General features: G+C 36.4%; 2 protein-coding genes across 4 annotated transcripts in view; both read right to left on the reverse strand.

Annotated features, from left to right (window-relative positions):
- Window positions 1-4,748: 4,748 nt before the first annotated feature.
- Window positions 4,749-6,622, reverse strand: LOC107585098 (cytochrome c oxidase assembly factor 3 homolog, mitochondrial-like). The gene is made up of 2 exons (XM_016271955.1): window positions 6,425-6,622; window positions 4,749-5,753 (listed from the first exon to the last, which is right to left on the reverse strand). Exons 1-2 carry the CDS (start codon window positions 6,597-6,599, stop codon window positions 5,647-5,649), a joined length of 282 nt encoding a protein of 93 aa, XP_016127441.1. The 5' UTR covers window positions 6,600-6,622; the 3' UTR covers window positions 4,749-5,646.
- A 635-nt stretch (window positions 6,623-7,257) lies between these two features.
- LOC107585057 (rho GTPase-activating protein 27-like) overlaps window positions 7,258-24,735 on the reverse strand; it is a 31,472-nt gene continuing 13,994 nt past the window's right edge. For 2 of the 3 annotated variants that reach the window (XM_016271898.1, XM_016271899.1), the window contains 17 exons: window positions 16,349-16,825; window positions 15,980-16,192; window positions 15,571-15,651; window positions 15,294-15,401; window positions 14,330-14,416; window positions 13,860-13,922; window positions 13,333-13,397; window positions 12,772-12,859; window positions 12,428-12,529; window positions 11,092-11,190; window positions 10,923-11,010; window positions 10,709-10,831; window positions 10,437-10,535; window positions 10,284-10,361; window positions 9,633-9,767; window positions 8,830-8,935; window positions 7,258-8,631 (listed from right to left, as the gene is read on the reverse strand). In XM_016271898.1, the coding sequence (XP_016127384.1) occupies window positions 8,457-8,631; window positions 8,830-8,935; window positions 9,633-9,767; window positions 10,284-10,361; window positions 10,437-10,535; window positions 10,709-10,831; window positions 10,923-11,010; window positions 11,092-11,190; window positions 12,428-12,529; window positions 12,772-12,859; window positions 13,333-13,397; window positions 13,860-13,922; window positions 14,330-14,416; window positions 15,294-15,401; window positions 15,571-15,651; window positions 15,980-16,192; window positions 16,349-16,825 (2,187 nt within the window). In that variant the 3' untranslated portion in view covers window positions 7,258-8,456. The remainder of the gene's footprint in view (window positions 8,632-8,829; window positions 8,936-9,632; window positions 9,768-10,283; window positions 10,362-10,436; window positions 10,536-10,708; window positions 10,832-10,922; window positions 11,011-11,091; window positions 11,191-12,427; window positions 12,530-12,771; window positions 12,860-13,332; window positions 13,398-13,859; window positions 13,923-14,329; window positions 14,417-15,293; window positions 15,402-15,570; window positions 15,652-15,979; window positions 16,193-16,348; window positions 16,826-24,735) is intronic. The other variant, XM_016271900.1, reaches the window with a different exon arrangement.

The following is a 24,735-nucleotide window of genomic DNA, read 5'->3' on the forward strand; positions in this document are numbered from 1 at the left end:
AACTGGGTAATAAATTGCAAACTTTTATCATTCAATTCCATGAGGATCATAAATAAATGCATTTTCAAAAAATCAACCCCAGACCATTTCAGTTCACCCTCGAAAGTTGATATGAGCACAAATAGAATTTTTGCAATTTATTACTAGTAAGAATGAAAAAGTTACCTGTTGCTATTGGTAAAATGACTACTAACAAATTAATAAGTAGGCTACTAGTGCTGAAAATATCAGAATTACTATTAGCTAAAATAAAAGCAGAAATAAAAAATTCTATAAAAGACTTTAGTTGAATAAATGTTGAAACTTCTTGCCACATGCTATTGCCAAAGTTACTTTGGGTTTGTCTGTTGCAAGATCATTACAGAGTCAATAAGTTCAACTCAGTGCAGGGAACCCCTGATCTTTGAAATCATGAAGCAGTGAATTCAAGAAACGGCTGCTTAATTCAAATCCAAAGTATCAAAACCTCCCCATATAAAAGTGAATAAACTGAACAGATGGAATTATTTCTCTGCGGTTCCCATGAGATTGATTAGTCAGAATCCTTAATGACATGCATGTTATTAGTCAAGCTTAAAACTATCATTGAGCACTGAGAATGATTCAATCCTCCTGTATTCCATTAGCCTGAAGTACATTCAAGGATATATATATTTAGGATGGAGGGGACTAAAATAATTTAAGAATCGGTATGCGATCAGTCATCCATCTGAATATTGGGTAGGACATGTCCTCCTCAATGTGGTCATGACCCCACGATCATGTTACAGTAAGTAGCTAATACATAACAGAAACTAATAATAACTGATCAGCTGATGAGCAGTATCAGAGTTGCATAAACATATACATCAGGTGTAATTAAATCCTCTTCACAGCATGTGGATATAAGCTCAGAGGTGTGCCACACTTCCTTACACGTCAGTATCACTCTAGCTAAGACATAAACATCTTGCATTATGACAATACAACATAACACATGACAAATGTTTGTAATGGCTTCATGTGACTATTAATATTATCCCGTTCACATACAGCATGCATATTTCGCATAGCAATCCAAATAAACTGCTTGGTTTCTTCTTTGCTTTGTCTAATGACAATCACTGAAACTTTTCCGCACCAAGTAATTTATCTCTATAGGTTCATGGTGGCTATTTTGAGCAGCCCCCTTTTCTCTCTCTGTCAGTGTGTTTGTTATGATGGCTTAGTTTCCTAACAATGTGCTGATGCCCAATTAAAGGACATGAACTGATTGTGATCGCAGAGAAGCGTGAGGGTCAGTGAGAGTCTAGCCACTCAAGCATAGGTCATCTGTTTCCGACTGTTTGTGTTTCTATTGGCTTAAACACTCTAAGGATTAACTTTAAATCGCCATGTACCAGTGGGCCACCGGGGAGCTTTCATCCACAGCAGCAGGTGACTTGACTACAGTGTTTATGTTCATTTTGACAACAGTGAGAATAGGAGCGCTGAACACTCTGGGGCAACAGAACAGGGATAAATTCTGTCTATCAACCTGGGGGGGGGGGAGGTTTAAATGTTCTTTTGCATTCCACAGGGAAGCAAACTCATACAGGTTTGAAAATGAAGTAAACAACATAAGGGTGAATAAATGATAGAATTTTCCCCTTTGAGTGAATTATTCCTTGCCTGCAAACTGAACGATGCACTTAAGATGTGAACAATCTAAAGAAATACCAGAACAAGCACACAAAAGGCTGTAGAGTTATTCTCACTGAAGGAATATTTCACCCAAAAATTAAAATTTGCTGACAATGCACTCAATTTCAGGCCATCCAAGATGTAGATGAGTTTGTTTCTTCATCGAAATAGATTTGGGGAAAATTTAGCGTTACATCACTTGCTCACCATTGGATCCTCTGCAGTGAATGGGTGCCGTCAGAAACAAAACCGCTGATAAAAACTTCACAATCATCCACACGACTCCAGTCCATCAATTAACATCTTGTGAAGTGAAAAGCTGTTTGTATGAAACAAATTGATAATTAAGGCATTTTAACTTTAAACCATCACTTCTGGCCAAAATACTAATCCATAATAATGATTCCTCCAGTGGAAAAGTCCATCCCCTCTTGGCCACAGACATATTTGTTTAAAATTGTTTTGGACTACTTGCGCTTATAAACAGTACCTGATCTGTGCATATTTCTTTCATGAGTCAGACAAGATGACTTTCACTAGAAAATCAAATTATGGATAGAGGTCTCATATTTTAACCAGAAGCAATGGCCAGAAGTTAAAAGTGTCTTTATGATAGATTTATTACAAACATGCAACTTTTAATGTCACAAGATGTCAACTGATGGACTGGAGTCGTGTGGATTACTTGTGGATTCTTGTGATCATTCTGACGGCACCCATTCACTGCAAAGGATTTTGGCAAGCAAATAATGTAATGCTAAAATTTCCCAAATCTACTCTCATGAAGAAATGGTACATTTTCTGCAAATGCTATTTGGGTGATCTATTTCTTTGACTAAAACTAAAATTAAACTAAAACTAAAACCATTAAAAAAAGTTACTTAAATGTTAACTGTAATAAAATATAAAACATTTTAGCTTATTTTATTTCAGCTAGTTTAATACTTAAATGACTAAAACTGAAATCAGAAAAAAATGTTTAAAAAAAATACATACAACAAAAACAAATAACAATAAAATTACTGTAACTACATTTCAAAATTAAAATGGAAAACATAAAAATAAAAAGTAAATAGTCAAAATATTAACAAAACCTATTCTATATCATTGATAATAAAACAACGCAGCTGACAGCTTTGCTGGAAACTTTCTTAAGCTGAATGAACGAATGTCATGCAACCATTGTAAAAAAAAAAATCATGTGTCTAAAAATGATAAAGAAGATATGAATATGGGCCAGAATGGAACTACAGATGAGCTTGTATGGAGCAGATATCTCAGACCCCTTGAGCGTGATACAGCATGGCTGTGCCTGTGGCTCTAAACAGCCTCACGTGACACAAACTCAAAAGAAGGACGTGCGTGCGTGCGTGCGGGTGTGTGTGTACGCTTATCAGTATGAACATGCTGCTCCGTGAGCAGCTGGGCCTCCTGCCTCCACTTCGTTCTAATCACCCCTCACCTTGACATACTTTTGCCGAATCATATTTCATATTAAGAACAGCTTGTTGGATTATATATATAACATATATATAAATAATCATGCAACAGAAGCGAGTCATGTGAGAGAGGTGATGTTATTCTCACGAAATGATGATGGCCCCCATCAGCTTTCTGCACTCCCTATTTATCTCTGTGCTGGGTCTGTGTGAAGGACATACAGTGGGTACGGAAAGTATTCCCACCCCCTTAAATTTTTCACTCTTTGTTATATTGCAGCCATTTGCTAAAATCATTTAAGTTAATTGTTTTTCCTCATTAATGTACACACAGCACCCCATATTGACAGAAAAACACAGAATTGTTGACATTTTTGCAGATTTATTAAAAAAGAAAAACTGAAATATTACATGGTCCTAAGTATTCAGACCCTTTGCTCAGTATTTAGTAGAAATCAGGTAGATTCTTGAAAAAAATAACAAGCTTCCAGTAAACGAATAAACACTGGGGATAGTTTAGCTAGTTACAAAAAAAAAAATCACTTGCCCCTTTTGTTCTTTATAAAAATTAATAATAATACATATTTTAGAATTATTTATTTATCACCATGCTAGCGTCAATAATTATACTCAAATAAATAAATAAAACAATACAATATATAATTAAACTTCTGACAAAATTAAAATAACTAGATACAATCTTTCAGTGTAACATTTGATAGAAATTCTAAATATTTCCTAGGAAACCTTAAAAAAAAAAAAATTCTGAATACAACTGTTGCCTACACCTCCTTTTCTTAGGCAACAGTTGTATTCAGAAATGTCAAATAGATAGATAGATAGATAGATCGATAGATAGATAGATAGATGATAGACAGACAGACAGATTCTTGTTTATATCTTCAGTTTTTTAATATAATATATAAATTCTTGCTGTTTGTTGTTTAATATTGTGCAACAATATTATGTATCATGTACAATTAAACTACAAATTTGCTTAAATTGTTTTGTGGCATTACAGGGTTTGCGTAATTGCATCATCATGGCAAAAAAATTTTAATGCATGAAAAGTTAAAGGGGTCATATGATGTTGCTAAAAAGAACATTATTTTGTGTATTTGGTGTAATGAAATGTGTTTATGCGGTTTAAGGTTCAAAAAACACATTATTTTCCACATACTGTACATTATTGTTTCTCCTCTATGCCCCACCTTTCTGAAACGTGTCGATTTTTACAAAGCTCACCGGTCTGAAAAAGCGAGGTGTGCTGTGATTGGCCAGATATCCAGTGCGTTGTGATTGGCCAAATACCTCAAGCGTGTGACGGAAATGTTACGCCCCTTACCATACTGTGATGATGCCCTGTCAGGCCCTGAGTGAGAGGAGGCCGATGAGCTTGAGAACGGCGCGGCCGGCGGGCTTGCGGCAACCACGTGACGACCCCGGGCTGGACTCCGCTTCGTCCACGGTGAAAGCCGATCCGGCGATCCACAGCGCAAAGTTGTTGTGTTTTCTCAGCGACCAGCACGGATCAGCTCCAGGCATGACGAAGCCATATCGTCCTCTTTTGGAAGACCAAACAAAGTAGTTTCGCTTTCACAACGATACAATCGTTACGATACAAGCATATTTTTATTCGAAAAAAAAAACGTTACATGCATGATGCATATTGTTTATGTCTTGTTAAAATATTGTTTTAATAGTAAAACAACAATTCTAGATTGGCCCCCATTCACTCCAAGATTTTTTATTTTCTTTAAAGAAATAGAAGAATTCAAAATCAATTTGATCAAAATTATGCCACAATTTATCTTAACGGTATGCAACCAAGAATATTCCTTTAACATCCCCAGTAAGAATATTATCAGAGTGGAGAAGGCTGCAAAAGTTCAATCTAACATAGCTCTATGGGATAAGGTTTTGCAGACCTTAGGATTCTTAAATACAGTATGTACAATTTTTCATTATGACATGATTAATCTATGACATTTGTTATGATATTCTCCAGATTTCTCAGAGACTCTGGAAATCAAGCCTATATAACTAATCCATTTTGTCTCAAGTGGCACATGACCGGAAAGGTACAGTGTGTCCTGCAAGCTTATCAAGCCATGCCTGTATACTGTATAAACAAACTAGCTCCTATCAGCTCCTACTAATGTGACATATACTGCCATCTAGCGGAATACAATAGAACATTATAAAGCAGTTATAATAACAGTTCTGAAAAATAACTAGATGCTTCACGTTGAAAATAGCCAATACATAAAACCTATCAAATTCAATATCCATTTTTGTTTTATTTTTAAGTTACAGCAACTAGCATAAGAAAAGGCAGACAAGGAATGATTAAAAGAAATAAATATAATGAAAAACACAAGTTAACAAGTTCATGAGGGCATTTTGCTTTGTGCCATATAATGTGGCTACCAGAAAATATGTTCATTGATAATGTATCAAGAGATCTACAGTCTCAAACATGAAGACAAATGATAACTGCCCTGCCAACATTAGAAAGTTGGCATCAGTGAGCCAGAGGAGCGTCTTAAGAGTTGGCCCCCGTCCGAGGGCCTTTCATGACGAAGGTCTTTGCCTCATCATCAATCTCATCCATGATTCTCTCCTGCCTGACTGAGAGAATGGTGTAGCTGACTGATGCAGGGGTTAAGGCCATTACGTCATACAGCTAGAGATACAATAACTTATTAGTTAATAATTGGCTTGATTGATTTGTAGTTATTAATAGTTGGTGGGTAGGTATTCGTTCATAAAATTGTAATCATACCATTTTGGTAGAGACTCAACAAACATATTAGGTCACGATTCACCTGAAAATGTGCTAATAATAACATTTTACAGACACAAAAGTCATGGTGCTACCATTTATTTCACTATGGTCATACCATGCCTTTTTGTCCCATGGTAATCTTTAATATATCATACAAATATCATGGCACATGACTATGGGAATCATTATTTAACATTCACTTTGATATATCAAGGAATCATATCATAAACATCATTGTCCTTTGGTACTCTTGCGAAAAGGTTACTATGACTTTACCTTAAAATCATAAGGCAAAATCATAATAAAATGAAAAGTAATAACGTTAGCCTTTAGAGTTTTCAAGACAGTCCTGTAAATGTGTAGAATTAAATCAGTGGTTAATACCAGGTAAACACAGCTTTACTGTAGTAACTGGGAGTCGGAAAGCATGAACATTGACAGCATTTTTAAATGAAATGTGCAAAAAGATGTGTATCACTTATTAAACTAAACCAGTTGAGGCTGAACTGTCCTGTTATGAAACTATGAAGGATACATAGGCCCAGCACAAAGGCTCCGATGGTCAGGCCCGTGATCAAATTACGGCTTCGCAGTTGTTTTGAGTGCCTCTTCCAGTGCTCCAGTTCCTGCTGTCTTTTAAGGAGCCGTGTCTGAGCAGGTGTAAGAGGCTTCGGCGCTGTTGAGGACGCGTCCTCAGTCTTTCCCTCCATGTTTGTCTCGTGTTGTGTGACGTTCCGCGCTGCACCAATCAAATAATCCATACGTGGGTACGTCAGATGCCTCGATGCGAACAACCAGGAGGTGTCGCTGTGGAACTATGAGGAATAGGACTTGACAGAAATTAAATTAAAACTCCTTGCCCTCATTTAATCGACTGCTATTTCACTATGGAGGACCAAACCTGAAATTCTACATTTATTTCCTTATGGAAAATATTTCCCAAAATTAAGTTCTGAACTTATATCTCTCATTTATTTTGTTCTCATTTCTCAAGTGTAACAGTTACATACTGTATAACATAGGCCTTCTTACTGAAATTTACCGACTCATTTTAGCCCATAAAAAGACATCATTCTAAACATAGTTTTAATACATGTTTTTAAGTTTAATGAATTTGTCTTAAGCATCTAACAAAGACACCTTAACCTTCATTAAAAAGTTCATTTATTATTAAATTCAATGCACACAGACTGAAGTAGTTTAAGTCTTTGGTTCTTTTAATTGTGATGATTTTGGCTCACATTTAGTGTAACATGTAAAAAATAAAAATAAACACTATCACATATTTTTTCAAAAGTCAGACCATTTGGAGAACTGGGGATTGAAAGCTGGAAAATATTTCAGGAAACAAAGACAAGAGCCAAAGAGTGAAAATGAAGGCACCGTATTTATTTATAATTTCTCACATTGCATTGATCTATAGTCCAGTGGTAATATCTATTCTCTATTTTAAATTGATGTACACACTTTTATCTGACAAAATGACTGTATATATGCACTCTTATAATACTAAAAACATTTTTTTTATATCCATTTCCTAGAATTCTGAAATTGCCAGTGTAAAAACTATGCACATATTTGCATAACATTAAATATGGTCTATCTGTTTTATTTATAGAATATTTATCTCTGTAATAAAATGAAATTGCCAATTATTTCTTAACCATATTTTTATATAAACAACATATTTAAAATATGTACAGTTTAGTCTATATCCACAGTTCGTTTTTAACACACAATGCACATACATACTTTACTGCAAAATGTTCTATTGTTCATTATATTCATTTTCATACTTCTGTGCAATGTCCTGTCAGCATTTTAACAATATTTCATCTTAGAGACTAAAGACAGTAAAAAATGTTAGTCATACAGTTGATTAATTAAACACCTTTTTCTCAGCCTCCTGAATAATAAGGTTTAACCAGTAGTGCACCGTATTGGTGATTAAGCACACATTAAATCCAGGTGTCACCATCAAGATCTTTGTTCAGAGAAAAATTACAAATCAACCAAATATCCATACCTTTGTCGAGTATATTTACTTGTTCATACAACATTTGCACAGAAAACTTAAAGGAAAAAGCTGTTTGGCTAACTGAAAAGTGTTGTTGTTCCACAGGAACAGTTCTTGGTGAGTAGCAATAATATACAGTATATTATTCAGTAACATGTACAAGGATGTGCGCTGTATGTATAATACCTTTAAAGCAATTGTTGTAAGTTATTTATTATTAAGGACTCCACGACTGTCTCATCTCGAACATAACATTTTGACAAACTAGACATTTTCTTTCTTTATAAGATCTGTTTGATCATATCGGCAGATGATCCCTTCGGCTTTTTGCTCTCTTGATTTCGGCAGTACCAAAAACACAGATTGCATTAAAGAACAAGGCAGTTTCGAGGTTTCACAATGCACTTATTTGTTGTGATATTTTGGCTTTGATTGACTGGGACAGTCAATATTCAATCAGTAGACAGAAAACAGTCAGTCACCTTGTTCACTTGGGAATATGAGAAGATGGTGCTGATGGGTGTTTTCTCTTGCTTTCCATTGGGTGATTTCATTTGGTTTGGAAGAGCTCATTGAACTCGTTGAGAATGAGCTCCACGATCTGGTTCTGGAAGACCATGTGCATGGTGATGTTGGACTCCTCCTGTGGTCTCAGCAATGTTGGACCGAACACGATGGCCATACTTTGGACAGACATGCGGTTCAGATCACCATGCTCAATCACTCTGTGGGACAGATGGGTGTATACTCAGAACTGCTTTTCAGTAAATAGACTGAGGATGCATTTAGTACTTCTACAGTTTTTCTCGAATGATCTGATCACTGTTAATACCCAAGGCAAATGGAAGTAACAAAATAAAACAAAGAGGGTCATCATACTACTGACGTACTACATTGAAACAGAATGAGAAATAGGTCCATACTTGCGAAGATGTCTGAAAAGAACCTCCATGGTGTCATGGTTGGGCAAAGGCAGGTTTCTCACTAGATCTCGAATATATGAGACTTTCTGGCTGTAGTCACTCATTTCTAGAAAACGAATACAATTCTTGAGCTCTTAAACATGCATGAATGAGGTTTTGGTCTTGGAAATTAAACATAGTGTATTGTTTTTGTAGATACTCCCTACAGTTTCCATAATAATTACATAGAGTCAAGTGGAATCATGAATCATTCATTTCAGAGTTCATGATGCATTGCATCATTTAGGAAAATAATCATAACCAAATCTAATTGCTGTCAAAGTAAATATACATCAATAGTTCTCATGTCAAAAATATATTACTTTTAATATCTAGCTCTTTATTAAATAAAAGCTTTTTTTATGTATATATCATGTGTCAAAACTTAAAGGGATAGTTCACCCAAAAATGAAGATGTCATCATTTACTCACTCTCGAGTTGTTCCAAACCTGTATGAGTTTCTTTCTTATATTATACACATAAGAAGATCATTTGAAGAATGTTAGTAAATAAAGTTGCTGTTAGCCATTGAAAAAAATATAAATTGAAATGGAAATGATTAAACGCAAATCAATGGCTACTAGCAACTGTTTGGCTACCAACATTCTTCAAAATATCTTCATTTGTGTTCAACAGAAGAAAGAAACTCATACAAGTTTGGAACAACTTAAGAGTGAGAAAATAATGACAACATTTTCATTTTTGGGTGAACTAAAAAAACAAACATTGATTTGGTTCTCTAAAATAGGACAGTAACACTCACGAATGGCGGCGATGAACCTATCAAAAAAGCTGAAGGGGAAAAGAGGCTCAGGAAGTTCACGCAGGAAAAGCTTCAAAGCTCCTGTGATCACATGGATCTCTTCCCACTGCCCATCCTCCAGATCCAGATCCTCTTCTACAGAAAGAAAGGAATATACAGTTTTATATAGTCAATAATACAGTATTGTTTATCCACCACTGCTATAATGAATAAATAAATAAATTCTGAAAACCGTTTAAGGAGTTTCCACACGAATTTGTGATTTTACAGCAGCAACCATTTTTATTAACATTATTTATATTATGTTTATAGCTATTTACGATAAAAATAACTTTGAAAAAAAACATACTTTTACAGCATTGTAAGAAAAACTATACAAGCTCTTTCAATTTGACCTCCGATAATTTTCTAAAGTTCTAAAAATTCCTCCTCATGAGAAGTTTTTAAAACATCAATTAACATTCTGAACGAAATACTTAACTATAACTGCAGTAATTAAGGTGTTTTGGCAGATTGTTACCATGGTAAATGCATTTATTTCCAGCATTCTATAAACACTGATCAACTCAGTCCTAAATGGTGGATGTATACAGTTCAAGGGTTGAAAACACAGTTACAGTCATTGTGATGATGTGTCTAGCTCTTGTTTACCGTGATCAGCTTTATATCGCAGCTTCTGGATGACAGCCAGGTTCCCGCTCACTCTGTAGAGTCCATCTATTTTCAGACCTACACAGAATCTGACACTTTAGATAACTTTTCTCACTAATGAACTTGCAAACAGACACCAAAACGAGCGCTTACCCCTTTTCTCAACAGATCTGATGCATTTTTCCATAAACTTGGGCACGGTTGTGTTTTCCCGATGACAGAGGGTGTCTAGGTGGCAGCCAAACACATTCTCTGTAAACAAAGAGAAACTGAAAATTAAAACGATTTACTGTGAACATGGGATAAGGACAAGGACAAGTCCACGAGACTTTGAAAGTGAGTCTTCAATATTTATAGACTGCATTTAATCACAGTCAGCGACATTAATTAAGATCATGTTATAAGAGGCAAAAGTCGATACTAACCTTTAATGTAGCCCTTCTCTTTGACTGACTGCAGGGTGGGCCGCCGTTGGAGGAACTTGCGTAGCTTGGTGCGAACACGGCCCTGTTCAATGTCTATGCTACTAGAAGAACTCAGTCTTGTTGCTGTAAGAAGAATATTTAAAAATACAAAGATGCTGAATTAAATGATTAATAACAGCAATGTGTTTGATGTGCATCTGATTCAGTTACTGACATTCACTCTTCCTCTCTTTATCTGCAGGCAATGTAGATTTTTCTGGGATATCTTCTGCTTCATCCTCAGAGTAATGGCCATGGTCCTGCTGTGAAAGATCACAACATCATTTTAAGAGGAAACATGACAGGATTTTGTGTTTTCCTGTTACACTGTTTGTGGCACTCACCAGCAGTCTGATGGTGTCCAGAATGATCTTGTGCCAGTCGTGTATGATGCTGTCTGTGTCATACTGTATCAGATACTCAGAGCCGTGACGTGTCTTGAGCTGCTCAGAGACATGGACAGTGTTACTGGCTTTATTATTCAAAAATATGGACTGATATATGCTGACAAGAAAATCTCTGAGGGCAAAAGCCAACAATTACTGGTGTCAATCCATGTCAAGGTAATACATTTTAAAGGGGTCCTATTATGCGTTTTCACTTTTTTAACTTTAATTAGTCTGTAATGTTGCTGTTTGAGCATAAAAAAGATCTGCAATGTTACAAAGCTCAAAGTCCACTTCAGAAGGAGATATTTTATTTAACAGAAATAAACCCTAACTTTTCAAAAACTACAACGAACGAATCGTTTGGACTACAACGCATATTTTCTGGGATTTGTGATATCACAAATATCGACGAATGGGACGAGACCTGGTCGAGCTGCACTAGAGAAGGCAACGATTGTTATCACTATGTCGGAGACACGCTAGCTTTCCCAAGGCAGACGAACTTAGAGTGGTTACAATCATCCGGGTTTAAATCGCGCTCAAATTTATTTGATTTTGACGCAATATTTAAACTGAAGCTCACAGGCGGCTATGGTAAGGGGCATGACATTTCCCGACCAGGCGCTGAGTGCTGCCAATCACAGCACACACTGGCCCAGCTAACCAATCACAGCACACACTGGCCCAGATAACCAATCACAACACACACTGGCCCAGCTAACCAATCACAACACACACTGGCCCAGCTAACCAATCACAACACACACTGGCCCAGCTAACCAATCACAGTACATTTCGTATTTCAGAAGGCGGCCTTCATTTGATACAGGAACTATTCGAGCCGTTCATGCCAGACTGGGGAGAGAGGTGTTGTAATAACGTAAAATATGTGAAAAAGAATGTGTTTTTCGAACAACCTAGTCTGAAAGCCTGTTCTAGTACACCCCCAAAACAAAATCAAGACTTTGTAAAAGAACATAATAGGACCCCTTTAAGATATTCGTGCCTAAGATAACATACTTCTCAGCTTCACCACTCCCTTAACTGCAACACGTTACTAATAGTGCAAGAGTTCTGGCAGCATTTGTTTTATTGCCAAAACAAAGGTCACCAGTCACACTTGCCAATGACTAAACCGATCACAATGGAACATATTTGAATTCAGAGAAACAAATTCAGTCTTCATTTGTGGAAAAGCAATGTGTAATAAATTTCACAGGATGCAGTCCTTTGATTATTTATTTTGCACAAGCTATGAACAGGAAAGAATGTCCCGAGTCACAGTGCTCACCTCTAGAACATTCTTCTTGCTTGACTTTTCTTTAGACGCCCATGATAAAGTCGCTCCTTTCAGTTCCACTGTGTACTCAGGGACGATCTGATTGCTCTTGGTCTGCAGGAGTCAACCAAAGGCAATCAGTTTATTTTAAATTGGTTCTCTTTAGTAGGTGCTACTGTATGTGATTTCTCAAAATCAATGTTGTACCAGACCAACTAGGGGTGCCGATAACCAATAAACAGTATATATATTCAATATCGACTAATATGATACATTTAAAACAAAGTCTAATACTGATATGTTACTGATCTATTGTGCATCCCAAATTACGTAGTAAACAGATTAAGTAAACTTACAGACATCCCAGCAGGTGTAAATTTAGGGTCTTTGTGGAAAGTGAGTATGCCATCATGGAGAACAGTCCACGACTGCGCCCAGTTCTTCCTGCAAAGACAGCAACAGCCATTTCAGAGCAGAGACACATGGTAAAACACTTTAAAGATCAAAGATCTGTCTAATCTTACCCTATCCTCAGCATCTGAGGAATATATAAAAGGGAATCTTTATATAAACTACCATTAGCTAAAAGTGCATGTTTCCCAGACCAGGGCTTTCAAGGTAACTGCAGTTGTGCGTTGATTGAAAACCTAATAATTAGTTATTAAAATGGAAAAGTAAAATAAAAACAAACAGAAAAAAATGAAATGCAATGTCATTAAATGAAATAAAAAAATGTACTGCATGTTGAAGAATGTGACATTATTAATATATTTACATTAATATCTCAGGGGGTTGACAAGAAAGTTTGGGAATCCCTGCAGTAAAAACACAACTACACAGTAGTTTTCATATTTTAATACTTGAAGGATGACTGTACTGTTTAACCAAAGATAAACTCAGTTAATTTAAGGCCCCACCTCAGTCTTTTTCCATTCTCAGCCACTTTTGTCTTGTTGAGAATCCCAGCCTTCTCCAGTGATGACTGATGAATGCAAAAGACAAGGGGTTGTTTGTTAGAGGGATCGGATTTATTTAAAATAAAATAAAAAACACATCAAATGAAGGACAAACAAAAAAGCTCTTTGTGAAAGTTTAAAAATATACTATTTGCCCATTTCATAATGACAAACAAATAAGAGCTAAATTTCAGAAAACTTTGTGTGATGTGAGTGCAACAAAATAAAAATATAAAATAATAATAATTTAAAAAAGTGTTAGTGCAGGTATGTTGGTAGCATGTTAAATGAACAACAACGAAACAGCATGCCACAAAACAACACGATCAACAGCTACTAACAAAGACACATTTTAAAATGAAGCAAAACTATTTTCCAGCCACTGGACAACAAGCAGTGATGTTAGTTTTCATCTAATGCACGACATGTTAGTTTTGGACCCCAATGCAGACAACTTAACAGGCCCAATAAACAAGCTCAGGACGCACATGATGAGAATGTGAATCTGTGCTGTGACTGGACAGGTTCCTCCGCCGCCTTAACTTTTTATTCTTGAGAAAGGAAACAAAATCTTGGGTTCTCACTAAATCGTGGACTTCTTTTCATTTTTGTAGAGCAAATCACATTATATTGCATATTTTTGATCAACAACTAGTTTATTTTTACATAAAAACACTGACAACTAAAGCACATTATAAAAACCTGATAATGGCAGGAAATTGTTTACTTGAGACTTAAAACATATTTTTTTATTAGCATGGCCTTAAACAATGGTTTATAATTCGTTTTAGATTATGCATGCAAAAGCATTCCATTAGGGGAACTTGACATGAATGAGAGCTAAATGACAATGCAGTAAAGAATGAGACTGTTACACATGAATGAGTTTTGGTGAACTAAATGACATGAGTTAAAAGCTCCACTGAGGGCTGGAAATAACAGAGGTCATGTTACATACGTTATGCTGTGATTCTGGTGAATTCCCTGAACTGGATGCATCACTGGCATTGTCAGAGGCGATCCGCCTGTGTGAGGGGGAAAATTTCTGCAGGAGGAAAACGAGAGAAAGAGAAATAAATGAATATTAGCTGGTGGAAAATGGTGCGGTGGTGTGTCAGATCAGGTACCAGATGTTTCCTTCCTTCCTGTTGTGGTCACTGATGTAAGCTGCAAAAATAGCTGAGAATGAAATGTCTCACATGAGAGAGAACAGTGAGAGGGCATCCCTCACACAATTTGCTGAAACTGTGAAGAAACTTTTTGGTTTATGTCTAGCTGTCTCTGACCTCTATAAGGGTTCACAAGTCAGATAAAGGTTAATGAGTTACAAAGGACAGGATTTTTTAAAAAGTCAAACAACTGTATATATCTTAAATTATATGAGTGAACAGATCCAGGTTAAGAGTAGGCTTGCCGCGATAGACGGTGTTGACGGTGATACCAGTGTTAAGCCGCAACACCGGTTACGTCACTTGCCCACCGCGTCACCGACCCCCACCGTCGTTTTGATTTTTTTATAGAAATAAAAATAATTTATTTCAGTAAAAGAACAGACACTACAATTAAAAACTGAACGCGGCTGCACAATGCAGCGTGCCGAACAACATTAATTTATCCAGTGAGGAGAGTGAGTCGGCCTGCCCTACAGCATGGTGTATTTTTATTCGTTTTGTTAATAAAAGTTCTATGTTTGATATATAGGCTAAAGTGAGTTTGACGTTGTATTTTGTTGTTGCATTCAAGCAATTGATGCTGAACTGCTGCTAATTCGAAAGTGAAAGTAAAATGCGCATGGCAATTTTAAGCTATTTAAATGCGACGGAAAGCGAGGAAAAGAGGGAAAATTCAAATGAACAATTGCTTTACGGGTGGGACAATATCCTCACCATCACAACCCTAGTTAAGAGTGTCCAGAAACTCACCAGGTCTTCCTGAGATACGGTGAACTGGGATTGCCTCCAGTTCATAACAGGTTGAGTATCTTGGTCTGTTCCATTTCCATTGATCGGCTGACCAGGTGGGACTGAAGCCTTTACACAGAGTAAATAAAGGTCTTATAAGTTCATACAGAGTTCAGGGTGAGATATGCATTTGTAAAGAAAATTTAAAAAAAAAAGTATTTGACCAAAAAAAAAAAAAAAACACAAAAACAGAATGAAATACAGAAACTTGAATGTCCAAAGAAAATCCTATACAGACCTCTGGAAGGGTCCACTGACATTTAGACCCATCCTTTAAGTAGTAATACAACTTCCCTTTGTCATCCTTAGACTGGATCCACTGCGATTGGGAGACAAAAATATTAGTTTTGGTTTATTTATTAAGCGACTTATTTTAAAGATTTGGCTCTGAAATTATTTACGTTAAAATAAAAGTATATATTTGAGCATATGCAATGTGGAGATATAGACCCACTAGAGAACTATTTGACAAATCTTTCCCAAAGATCAACACATACCTCTAGCATGTTTATTTATTAAATATGCTGGCTATTTTGATTTCACTTTTAGCTTCCAATAAGAAAATAGCAACCCCATCTCCATTTTAAACATGTTTAATATCATCCCCTGTGCATGTGTGTATGTGTGTTGTGATGAACTCTCATGACCTGTTCATGTGTGAGTTCATTTGTGTAGACAGATTTTCCATCGGCCCCTACAGATTGAGCCCAGCCCACAGGGACGTCTTTATGCATGTCCACAACAGCCCTAGGGATGATGGCAATCTTGATTTGGGGCAATTGAAAATCCTTAGGGAGCTGAAGAGAAAAATGGGAATCCTCACGCTGATTCGCTGGGTAGTCCTCCTCTGGAAGAGGTGGCTGCGGAAGCAAAAAGTGAACAAAAAACAGGGACAGAAATCTTTACTGCCAGTTTGGATCAATTTTTTGCATCCTTGCAGAATAAAATTATTAAATTTCTTTAAAATAATCTTACTAATCATAAATGGTAGAGCAGATGGAGCGGCAGAATCTTACCGGCCCGTTTGGCTCCTTGCCATGACTGTGTGCCTTATCTGTAGAGGACGGAGGTAGTTCCGATGGCTCCGGGGCAGTCCAAGAGGTTTGCTTCAAAGCATAATTATAATAATAATGTCTCCCAGTGGTCTCATCCAAAAGCTGCTCCCAGTCAGAGCCCAGCGAGTGTGCTGAGGACGGGGTGGACACAGGTATGGGGGAGGTCACAGACTCCATACCTGCTCCTGCTGGGGGGCTACGGGGATCAGACCAACTGCTCTGTCCTGTGGCAGGGTGGTAGTAGTACTCCTTACCGCTGTCGTGGTCAGTATGAACCTGCCATCCGGCCGAGTTGGGAGGGGAGGCGGAGTCCGGAGCAGGACTGAGGGTGATGCCGGGCGACGAGCAAGTTGAAGTAGAGGAGTTTGCAGAGCGAGGAATGGTCTTCTTCAGGTCAGTAATGTTGGCATACACAGCTGTGTTTGGGTCATTCTCTGTCTGATGAGAGAGAAGAATGATGATGTTTTGGGTATAATGGCAACTTCTACAGGACTAAATTTAATCAAAAGATGAAAATCAAGGTCAAAACAAAGTAAATTTAAGTACTTGAAGTATTTATCAAGTACTGTATATCATAATCAAATTTGAAAAAAGTAAATATTAAGCTTTTATGGACACATACAATTGAACAGACCACATCACACGGAACATGGCACTGGCATGAGGAGTGTATCTGTCTATGTCCCATGCAAAAACTTACATTATTCATCTGAACAAAGGTCTATAGAAACCTGATGAAATCAAAGAGCTATGGGAAGAAAATCCTGCTGGAACCGCTCCCTCGATTCAGGAAAACACAAGGACGTTTATTTGGAATCAAATATCTTGCCAGCTTTCATCTTCAGGCCTTCACTCTTTTTCCCATTATAGAGTTCTTCAGTGGAATTTTAATAAACTAGAACAGACCTCTGCACTTAATTGGAAAGTTTGCCCAAAACATTACAAACCAATAAATCACCTCATGCTGTTTAAAACATTTTTAGAGTTACATAAGAATACAGAGTTGTATGGACAGCTTAAGAGTATGTACTGTACACTTGACAGTCAAAGTCACCATTTGTGTAAAAAAAAAGCAGCTTGGGCATTCTGCTAGCTAACTCCAGTCCACTAGTTAAAAAAGGCATAGTTAGTGTTTCAACCATCATGAGGGTGAGTTGGTGACATAATTTTCATCTGTGTTAGAACTATCATGGGCATCATACCAAAAAGCTGGCAAGACGTAGACAGGAGCCTTGCTGCACACCTGTGGAAAGCTCATTGGAAACCACAATGTGAGGTCGGAAAAACATCAACAACAGGCCATCCTAATGAAAACCTGTGTTTGTTTAGTCCAAGTGAAAGTTTCTCTGGATACCATGTTCTTCCAAAATGAGGAAGCATCCAGATAATGTGTTTTCCACAGCACACTCTCTGGGGAAGGGAAGCCAAGATCAAAACATAACAACGGGCAGGAGTTTCCGCTGCACGATGTACATTTGAGAGGAGCTTGATACACACATAATGCTGGAGTGTGTGGACCACTGCCAAAATGTACGGCCTGCTGGAGTATCTCAATAATCTGATATGCGCGTCAGCTAAAAAAGAACCCAAGTGCATCAAAATAATATAACATTAATAAACTCTGTCAGTTTACAATGCAGCAAACAGAACAACTTGATTTTACAAGTTTATTTTAAGTTTAAAAACATTGTCTCTGTGTAAATATATAAATTATGATAATGTGTGTTCAAGTGGTGTAAATGAACAGAATTTTTAATCACATTTGAGCTTTTTGTTCACTAAACTCATGCAGTTTGACAAAGTACAAATAATCTATGTATTAATCTTTTAATTAGTATAAAGTTGTGCTGTGAAATGATTAATCGCCATTAATTGCATCCAAAATAAACGTTTTTGTTTATATAATACATGTGTGTGTACTGTGTATATGTATTATGTATATATAAATACACACACATGCATGTATATATTTAAGAAAAATATGTTACGTTTACATATTAAATATACTTATATATTATATAATTTATATGAATATATACATGTAAATATGTTCAAAATATATGCTGTATGTGTGTGTCTTTAGATATATATATATATATATATATATAATAAATATACACAGTACACACACACATATATATTATGTAAACAAAAACTTTTATTTTGCATGCGATTAATCGCAATCTCTTATACAGGATCTATAAATACGAATGACCCATTAACAATTACAATTTGTTGATGGATTCAGTTCAAGACTGCAAAACAAAGGTAAACCATCTGACCCTGTTTCACTTCTTAACTAGCAATAACAAACTTGGAGTAGAAAATTGTTGGGTAAACGACAGTAAGCAAACAATAGCAGGGTAGTCTGACAAGCACGATATCCTACCTGCGTATCTGTCACAGCATTCCCACAAACCCCAGTCTCAGTCTCACAAAGCTACCTTGTTTACCGCTTACCTTACGAAACCTCAGGAAGGTCTGCAGCCTTGGCATAAGCGTATGGCAAGCCTTAAGGATCACCTCTTTTACTTCCATCCGAGCAGTCAGCAAAATAAAGCTACTATCATAAAAAAAAAAATTCAACTATTGTGTTCTGACCACATATGGTCCCACCTGAAAGGAGCGAGAGTTTCAAAACACCAGAAGATCTGGAAACGTTTTTCTGCTGAACTACAACACGGCTTCTGGCTAACAGTACAGTACCAGCTGATATACAGTAAGTAGGGATTCACAGAAATTGGGAATTTACAAAAAAAACATCCGGCTTTAGGGGAGGGGCACATCAGATTAATTGACAGGAAAGCTAAAGGGGATCTCCTGAGGGTCCAACAGGCGTGTTTGTGCGCACACACAAACACAGAAACCTCAACTGGGAACACAAACTAACTGCTGTGGGTGGAGGGACTCATGTTAAACTATCATTTCCTCTTGAGGTGGAGTAATGCTAATTAAAATAAACAACATAATTATTGGCTTGGTAAACATCCTGCGATCTGTCAAAAAGGCTACATGGACAACAAACAAGAATTTGAAGTAAAATCAAAGCCATGCTTAAAGTAATATCCGTCAGCGTATGCAAAGTCCCATTATCCCAATAAGGGAAGTAGTGCTTGCAAACTGAAATCACTTTCACTTGCAAACTTAATTCCTCTTTCCTGCTGAACAAGCTACGTGCGAAGAACTGGGTGAGACGGGATTCTAGTGTAACCAAATCAAGCGGTAAGTCTAGATTAAAGGCCAAAGCTTCATCATTCAAATAAAACCTCAAAAGCTCTTTTAGAAACTCACCTGATTTCACTTTAAAGGTGACCCTGTGTGCTGATCTGTATTTCACAGAAACGTGTTACTGGATCAGACCTTTTATTTCCAGCATTGCCATTAGAATTGGCAGGTTTAAAAACAATGACAACAGGTACGATTTAGCTCAGCTCACAAACTATTGTTATTGCTCATATTTTAGGGACGTTTCTAAACCCCCAAATCTAGTTATTAAACTCTGGCATCATGTAGCTCAGCTGAAACCTCAAATAGTTTGGCTTGTTGAGGAGAGGTGTGCTATCTATGCAAATAATTTTTGGCCAATTAATGGCAAAATGTCCCAAAACATCCCATAGACTTACACTAAATGAGGGATCCGAGCCATATCTAGGATATCTAGGCTGGGTGTGTTGCACAGGCAAGCAATGTAAATGTACTCTGGTATTTTTATTGAAAAAGCAGAACACTCTACCAGCACTGGTGTCAAGGAAACTGCATCTGCATTTCATGCCATCTTGTTTCAACTGAACACACTGACACACAGACCAAAAAAGTGTTGCAGGGTTCAAGAAGGCCCAACAAATTAACCAAATTTCAGTGTTGGGGTCATGTTTTAGAGAAAAATAATTTCTAACACTTTGATTTTGAAATAACAATCAAAATCCCTCAGGTAATTCAAATATTTTTCATTTAAACCCACGAACCACAGCAAACTGCCAAAAATCAATGCACACTATGTTGTTTGGTCAATTATTTACGTCGCCCATAGTCTCAAAATAGTCTTATGGTGTGACATTCCAGAGTATTTTGACCCCATTCTTGATCACTGAGTTTACAGACAGTTCTTCCTTATGCAACACAAACAATAACAGAAACCAGGAACACTTATACCAGTGTTCACAAACAAAGTACTTTAAACGATTTAAAAGATTTCCTCATTGCTGTTCACTTAGGTCTGATTAAAAGTATATCTGAATAAATACATGTGTCTGATTAAAAGTAAAAGAATTTGTATTAAACCAGATGGCACAAATATTAGTCACAAAATAAATCCCACTGATTCATTCAAAGGTTGATCGCAGATCAAATATTATCTAAAGTTTTGAGGATACCGTGCGAAATTTAAACATCTGCATGCATCTCAGAGGTTTTGGCTTGCTCATGTTGTAACTGCAAAATATCCATATCCAAAAGAGGCTGCAGAATTTAACAATTTGAAATGTAAATCACAAAAAGTGCAAAGAAATCATTAGAAGGCCATAATAACTTACTATTAATAAGCAATAATTAAACAGTCTACATTATATTTTCTCAATCGATGAAATCCTTATTCACACAGGTCTAAGCAATTCAGAAAGCAAGTGGCCTTATCTGTTCAAAACAGCTCCACTCCATTGAGAGGTCAAAACAGACTGTCTTGAATAATTTGATGCACAAATGAATCAGTTAAATGATAGGTTTACCTCAAAGGTAAAGCACAAAAATAAAATGTTCTGCCTACAAAAGCTCTCCATCTTTTCCGTGACCACTTAAGGTTTCTTTATATATCAATATTTACATGATAAATTAAACCCCAATATTATTTTACACAAAAATATCAATTTCAACCTGGAATTTAACAGTTTTAGTTTGAGTATTGTTTTAGTTGGCTATTTATAATGAATATGCTAACTGATTATCCAGTCTAATAAAAACATACAGTAAATAGGCTGCATGGCAATCATTTAACAGCAATAGACCTAATGAACCTTGACTTAATGGTAAAACAAGGCGTGGACATGAAATCTACTTTATATTTCTATATAAAGAGCTGTACATTTTTAATTTAAGAGGGGAAAACAGCTGGTTTGCTGATCTCCTAGCAATTTGGGGAGATCAGCTTAAATAAGGTAGATCAGTGAAAACAGTTTAGACTGGTTTAAGCTCGTTTTTTAAAGCAGTGTTATACTTCACAAACCCAAGTGGGCATCAAAGCTGCTTAGAAACAATATAGGCCTATACTGTGAAAAGCGCAATACAAATAAAACTGAATTGATTTATAATTTCCCATAAACACAGACTATTCGCGCTCAAAGTCGTGTATAGCAAACGCTCTTATTATAACCATTAAAGCCTTCTAAAAACAAGCGATTCGGTTGAGTTCTGCCTTAACCGCCATAAAAAGTCAATAGAAGATTAAGAAGAGTTCTGCCTTTATCGCGTCGAGAGCCAAGTAAAAAAAAACTGTAAAAAAAAAAAAAGTAGGCCAAACATCTCTCTTTCACTCTCGCTCTCCATCTGTCTCTCTCCTCCCACAAAGTTTCAATGTTTCAGTAGCTTTATGACAAACAATTTAAATTACCAATGTAGTAGAGAATGGGACAATTTGAAAATAACAATAAAACCCCCCCTCTCTCTCTCTCTTTCTTTCTTTCTTTCATACTCAGTATTTATCTCCTTCTCCCTGGTTTTCTGACAAATTTCAAGCTTCAGGATCCTGTACTGTTTTTGAAAGCTAAAACATCTGTGCCAACAATAGTAGCCTTGCAGCTTCAACACCAAGCCTGACTCAGATCCCAAAAGTGTCCCAGGAGATTAACATGTTCCCCTTTGAAGTTTACATGCAAAAAGACAAATAACATGTATTTTTATCTCTACCACCACAAATGTATTCTGAAACAAATAACACAATTATAAAACGTAGTCTCATATTATATTTCAGGTTTGAATTTGATTGAAAACATTGCCTGCTACTAGAAGTGAGCTGCATTTCTATTTTGTATTCTTTAAGAGACAGTTGACACAAAAGAAAACCTAACCTTGTTGTGACATGCCCTGTAGCTTTTATTAATTGAACTATGTGGCACAGTGTGTCCAAACCTTTCAAATTTGTTCACACACACACAAGAAAAAGGGATGGGTGCCCTGTTAACCTGTAAGCAGGCAAGTGCATTACAAACATAGTGAATGCAAATAAAACTGGATTTTTATGTTTTCTTTGGATAGGCCTACAGTTTGCAGGGTAGTGGCTAACTGACTGTTATGTTGGTACACATGGTTTTTATAGGATGAGAGTTCTAGATGTCTTTCATAGGATAAAACATACACTTTATCCTTCCCTTGCTGAAGGAAAAGCTGTAATATCCTGTTCTGATGTCACGTAGGAGGGCGTTATTGTTAAGCAGCTCTCCTTTATTTCCCATTGTTTCCAGTGCTTTATTTCATGTGGCTCCAAAAACAGCTGAGTAACTACTTCTAAAGTGAACAAAATGCCACATTGATGGTGACCTGATCACATCAAGATCATGGCTGTCTGTAAATTCTGTTAGTGAAAGTAGAAGATATGATAATGGGTGCAAATTCGTTTATAGTGGATCTCAGTTCTTTACGATAAACGTACTGCTTTGCTTTGATTTACCATGCCAACATCGCCTCCTAGTGGCCCACTTTGATCAAATGCCCAATGCTTTCTCCGTCCAAGACAGAAGACAAATTTTAACATTAGTGTATGTGAAAGGCAATGATGTAACTGGGTTTAAATGATTTATCACATCTTTCGGCATCAGTATTGGTTGTGTCTGTACAGAAATAGGTCAGTATGGTTTAAGGAACCGTTAACAGTGGAATTTAGAAAGAGAAACCAATGCTTCAAAGAGGATTCGAAAACAAGCATTCTTGTTTGCATCAGCAGATCCTGTAAGACTGTAATCTGTAAGGCATGCATGGTCTTCAAAACCTCAAGACTCTTTAACTTTGTTAATTCAAAGTTGGACTTTTCTAGTTAAAGGGATTGTTCACCCAAAAATGAAAATTACCCCATGATTTACTCAAGCCATCCTAGGTGTATCTGACTTTATTCTTTCAGACGAATACAATCGGAGTTATATTTTTAAAAAGCTTTTATAATAGCAGCGAACGGTGGTCGAGATTTTTAAATTTCAATAAAGTGCATCCATCCATCCATCATAAAAAGCATTCCACACAGCACAGGGGCATTAATAAAGGCCTCCTGAAGTGAATCGATGTATATGTGAAAGAAAAATATCCATATTTAAAACTTTATAAACCATAAATTCTAGTTTCTGCTATCTGTAGTACTCATGTACACAATAGAGTAGCGCCAGCAGGTGATGTAGGACCAGCCTGGTCTCATGTTTATACGTAGGTATTAGTAACATTTACAAGCACAAAACCTACACTTTTGTACGCTTTCATTCATGCTAAAACGTACAATTTAGACGTATTTCAACGTTTAAAACGTACAAATCGCTACGTATTTTTATAAAAAATATGTATGTATCTTTTATATCATTTAGATATTCGTATCAATGCATTTTTATCATTTTATCAATAAGCGATTTCGATTTTTAGACCCCTTAACCTGCCCCCAAACCTACCCATTTTATAGCGAATATGCATTTTTATCATTTTATCAATAAGCAATTTCGATTTTTAGACCCCTTAACCTACCCATTCTATAGCGATAAAGGATATAAAACGCAAATTACCGAAATACGCAGGAAAATACAAAATTTTTAAACAATATATCATTACAATATATTTATAGTCGCTAATTCCACTCCTACCTATAAGCCTAAACATTTCTGTACAGTATAAGAAAAACATGACAGATAAATGCAATTAACGTTACAATCATTTATTTATTGCAAAAATGTCAAAAGCAGTACTAAAAGTAATCCAGGCTTTGTCCGCTATAACTTAAAATGCTTTGAAATGAGGCAATGTTTAGAGCAACTGAGAACATGAGAATGAACTACTAGATTCCCTGGAATTTTGTACAAATTCTGGAATTCTGTTATGAAACTGAAATGAAAATGAATATTTTATATTTAATCATTTTTCTATAGAAAGCTATTTCTGTAAAAAAAAAAAAAGTAGGCCAAACATCTCTCTTTCACTCTCGCTCTCCATCTGTCTCTCTCCTCCCACAAAGTTTCAATGTTTCAGTAGCTTTATGACAAACAATTTAAATTACCAATGTAGTAGAGAATGGGACAATTTGAAAATAACAATAAAACCCCCCCTCTCTCTCTCTCTTTCTTTCTTTCTTTCATACTCAGTATTTATCTCCTTCTCCCTGGTTTTCT

Source organism: Sinocyclocheilus grahami, unplaced genomic scaffold, assembly GCF_001515645.1.
Source record: "Sinocyclocheilus grahami isolate Dianchi unplaced genomic scaffold, SAMN03320097.WGS_v1.1 scaffold66.1, whole genome shotgun sequence".
Lineage (NCBI taxonomy): Eukaryota > Metazoa > Chordata > Actinopteri > Cypriniformes > Cyprinidae > Sinocyclocheilus > Sinocyclocheilus grahami.